Source organism: Aegilops tauschii, chromosome 7 (assembly GCF_002575655.3).
Source record: "Aegilops tauschii subsp. strangulata cultivar AL8/78 chromosome 7, Aet v6.0, whole genome shotgun sequence".
In the NCBI taxonomy this organism is placed as follows: domain Eukaryota; kingdom Viridiplantae; phylum Streptophyta; class Magnoliopsida; order Poales; family Poaceae; genus Aegilops; species Aegilops tauschii.
Window position 1 is genome coordinate 44562118 of NC_053041.3, and position 3995 is coordinate 44566112.

The following is a 3995-nucleotide window of genomic DNA, read 5'->3' on the forward strand; positions in this document are numbered from 1 at the left end:
TCTTCTCTTTGAAATGGAGAATGTTGTTGTGTTGATTGTTGGCGCTGGGCCAGCAGGCCTTGCAACAGCAGCATGCCTTAGCCAATTCTCAATTCCCTATCTCATTGTCGAGCGTGAAAGTTGCAGCGCGTCGCTTTGGCGCAGCCGCGCCTACGATCGCCTCAACATGCATCTTGCAAAGGAGTTCTGTGAGTTGCCACACATGTCATACCCACTAAATGCGCCAACATACATACCAAAAACCTTATTTGTGAAGTACTTGGATGATTGTGTTGAGCGTTTCAACATTCAACCCAAGTATCTCACTAGTTTGGAGTCATCCACATTTGACAATGGCGAAAATGTTGGTCCATCGCGGCACATGACATGGCAAAGAGCACAATAGTCAGGTTCACAGAAAAGTTTCTTGTTGTGGCAAGTGGTGAGAATAGTGCAGAGAATATTCCAATGATCCCCGGACTGCAAAGTTTCCCGGGTGATGTCATCCACTCCTCAAGCTACAAGTCAGAAAAGAGCTACTCTGGCATGAATGTATTGGTCGTTGGATCTGGCAACTCTGGAATGGAATTTGCTTATGACCTTGCGGCCCATGGTGCCAATACTTCAATCATTATACGAAGCCCGGTATGTACACACATTATATATATTTTTTGGCCTGGAAACACTAGGGGATCCCCCCACCCCCACCGTATGGGCAGTATATATTTTCAGTGGGTACATAGCAATTTCTTATTATAGTCTCCACTAGAAGGATGCAATTATTCAGAGTTATTAATAGAAAGTATTTCATGGTATAGAGTGATAGACTGTTTTATAACATGCACAAACAACTAAACAATTAGACGAACACCGAAAAAATAACTCTTGAAAGAATATGATTCAATGAAATTTTACTTTATGATGCAGGACTTCAAAAGAGATGTGACATGTTTTGTTGTTGCAGATTCATGTAAGGACAAAGGAATTAATCCGGTTGGGGATGACACTTGCTCGCCGTCTTCCATTGAATTTAGTGGATAACCTCCTTGTGATGGCGGCGAATTTAATATTTGGAGACCTATCAAGGTATCACATTAGAAGGCCAAAAATGGGTCCAATGATCCTCAAGTCAGAAACCGGCCGATCCGCTGTTATTGATGTTGGCACTGTTGGGTTAATCAAAAAAGGTATCATCAAAGTAAGTATATCCTTGACATGACATAAGTTTCATAACAGATGTTGTCTTCATATGCCAAGTTATCAATATTATATTCATCTCCTATAGATACAAGGGAGCATTAGTAAGATCATGAGCTATATAGTTGAATTTTGGTGCAGTAAAAAAATATCATTTGACGCGATTGTGTTTGCAACTGGATACAAAAGCACAACAAATATATGGCTCAAGGTAACAACATCGATGTTTGAATATGTCTGAGTTTGTTTTCTTGGTGCAACAATTGTTAAATCTGCTAACAAGCTCCATGTTGTTTTTTTATCCCAGAATGGTGAGAACATGTTAAATGGCAATGGACTGCCCATCAAAGAATATCCGAATCATTGGAAAGGTGAAAATGGGGTCTACTGTGCTGGGTTAGGAAGGAGAGGATTGGCTGGTATTGCAGCAGATGCCAAGAATATCGCCAATGACATCAAATCAATGATAGGCGTTATGTCCAGCTAAATTATCAAATCAGTGAATGTGTCTTCTACAACGCGATGCCTTCCATTGCTAGGCTCCTCAACAAGATCAAGGATGAGATCCGATGCAGGGCTAGGGCAGGGGCACAAGGCCCGTGGGTTGTTCTGCACCAATCCTGGGATGTCTACTGAGTTGTATGATGTACTATAAAATTAACCTCCTAGGAGGGCTGTAACTTTTCCCCATCCTTTCAATGCAATGAAACACAAAGGTCTTTTGCGTTTTCTCGATTTTTTTATCTTTTACATGTAGTTTACCAGGGCTAGTGTGCTAGACGGTTGATTCTTTGAGAAATTTATCCACCGCCACATGTCTATCTTTGATAGAACTAAATTTTTGTTTATTTCAAGGTTCATATGTGCCAGGGAGTAAGCATTACTTTTATAATATAATCAAGGGCTTTATACTCACATGGTGCAAAGAGCATTGTAATTTTTGTTGAATTGTTACCTACAGTATTTTATTTACTTGAATCTACATATGCAAAAGTCATCCGCTTGAACATGATGTTTAACAACAAGGGATTAAGTGCAATTAATACAATCCCAAATCATGAACATCAAATGGTGCAAAAGATTATCAAGTCAAAGTTGTTCATTGTTTCACGTCAGATGCACACGAGTAATTGTAGTAGCTTCCAAGTTTTTATTTATTAATTGCCAAATGAAAATCAAATTGATGATTTCTAGAAATATGATGGTAATTGAAATGAATGGTAACAATGTATCCCAATATTTGCTTGATATGTACATGATTCAGCACCAATCTTCAAGCGAGGACAGGATTTCATTCCATATTAATTAGTGAAAACTAATTTCCAGTTTAATCTACCACCGAGCACAAACGTAATTACCTTCTCAGAACCACCTTCAGCAGTTGCTTCGCCACTTCCTTTAGAGTTTAGGCATTCTCTGGCATTTCTTCCCTTTCTGCAGAGGCAAGGAGAATGAAGTGTACCTCAGTTTGCGCTTTGTTATCATAGGCATGGCATCCAGATTTCGTCGATTATAACTACCATTTATCAATGTGCAAATGGAATTGCTAGAACTAGTCGGCGATGAGCGCAGCAAGAGGAGCCAAAATGGCTCACAAACAACAAAAAAAGGTATGTTCATTTCTTTATTTCTATTATTACCCACTATTCTGTTTATGCATGTATTCGTAGCCCGGCTGTCCGGCAGCAGTACAGATTGTATAGTAGTAGCGCACCTACCGGAGTGGTCACTGGTCGACGACTCGCGCGGCAGAGCACCGGCCCCGGGAAATTCCTCTGCCTACGCGTCATCTCCATCTCCATCCTCGTACCCGCCAGCTGACCTCAGAGCAACTCCAACACACCGATCCAAAAGGACACGCGCTTTGTCCATTTTTCGTCCGTTTGGGTAAGGTCGTCCACCCCCTTCTGTGTTTGGCTCGGCCATGCATCCAACCGGCCGACCCAATTCACGTACGCGCAGAAAACCTATGAATTATAAAAAGGCTTGTGGCTATAGATCATGCTAGCGGCCATGCCATCGCCCAGAGTTAATGCCGGTGCCATGCCAGCGATTGACACACATGCATCCTTCTAAAAAACACCATACAGCTCATGCTAGCGCACTTGCCAGCAGCTGGCACACATGCCAGCACATAGAAGGGGCGTGAGTTCAACCACGTCATCTCGAGCGTGGTCCTGCCGACACACTTGCCGGCATACAAAAAAAGATGGCGCTCTCCGCCATAATCACTCGTCATCGAACTTGAGCATATCGGTCTGCATCTTCTCGAACGAAGGTTTCTTCCTCGGGGACACCATGCTCAAGTCCACCTTCATGATCTCCACCCCCTTCGTCTTGCAAGCGAGCGCCACTTCTTTTTCCTTGGTCTTGGCATTAGTGGCCTCGATTTTGAGCATCTTCATTTGCTTCTCCACCTCCATCTCAAGCTTCTTGGCTTGCTTCTCCGCCTCCATCTCGAGCCTCTTCCTTTGTATCACCATGAAGGCCTTCATTTGCTCTTCTTTGTCTTGCCGGCCCTTCTCCTCCCTTATGTCCTTCTTGGTCATCATGCCTTCCAATGTTGCATGCAAGGCAATCAACGCCGCACCACGATTGTCCTCTTTCTTGGAGTTGGTCTTTCCCCTCGGCTGCGGCTTCTCTTCCTCGTCATCCTCGACGTCCTCCTTCCCTCCACACGCCTTCATGGCGACATATTGCGCCTTGAACTTCTCATCCCTGTTGATGACCATCCAACAATGGTTGAGGTTGAACGACTTGTTCCCATGTTGGGCCTTGAAATCTTTCAAAGCTTGAGATGCCTACAAATGAAGAGCATG

The 3995-nt window shown here is 43.3% G+C and overlaps 1 protein-coding gene across 1 annotated transcript; it reads left to right on the plus strand.

The window, feature by feature from the left end:
* Positions 1–366: 366 nt before the first annotated feature.
* LOC141026747 (probable indole-3-pyruvate monooxygenase YUCCA10) lies at positions 367–1663 on the plus strand. Its single transcript, XM_073503594.1, has 4 exons — positions 367–624; positions 944–1177; positions 1265–1387; positions 1484–1663. The coding sequence occupies exons 1-4, from the start codon at positions 367–369 to the stop codon at positions 1661–1663; spliced, it is 795 nt and encodes a 264-aa protein (XP_073359695.1).
* Positions 1664–3995: the final 2332 nt, after the last annotated feature.

Excerpts from the sequence above, each read along its gene's own strand:
- LOC141026747 (XM_073503594.1), top strand. The coding sequence starts at position 367 with ATGGCAAAGAGCACAATAGTCAGGTTCACAGAAAAGTTTCTTGTTGTG. Across the intron at positions 625-943 it reads CAATCATTATACGAAGCCCG|ATTCATGTAAGGACAAAGGA; the intron begins GTATGTACACAC and ends TTGTTGTTGCAG. Across the intron at positions 1,388-1,483 it reads CAACAAATATATGGCTCAAG|AATGGTGAGAACATGTTAAA; the intron begins GTAACAACATCG and ends TTTTTATCCCAG.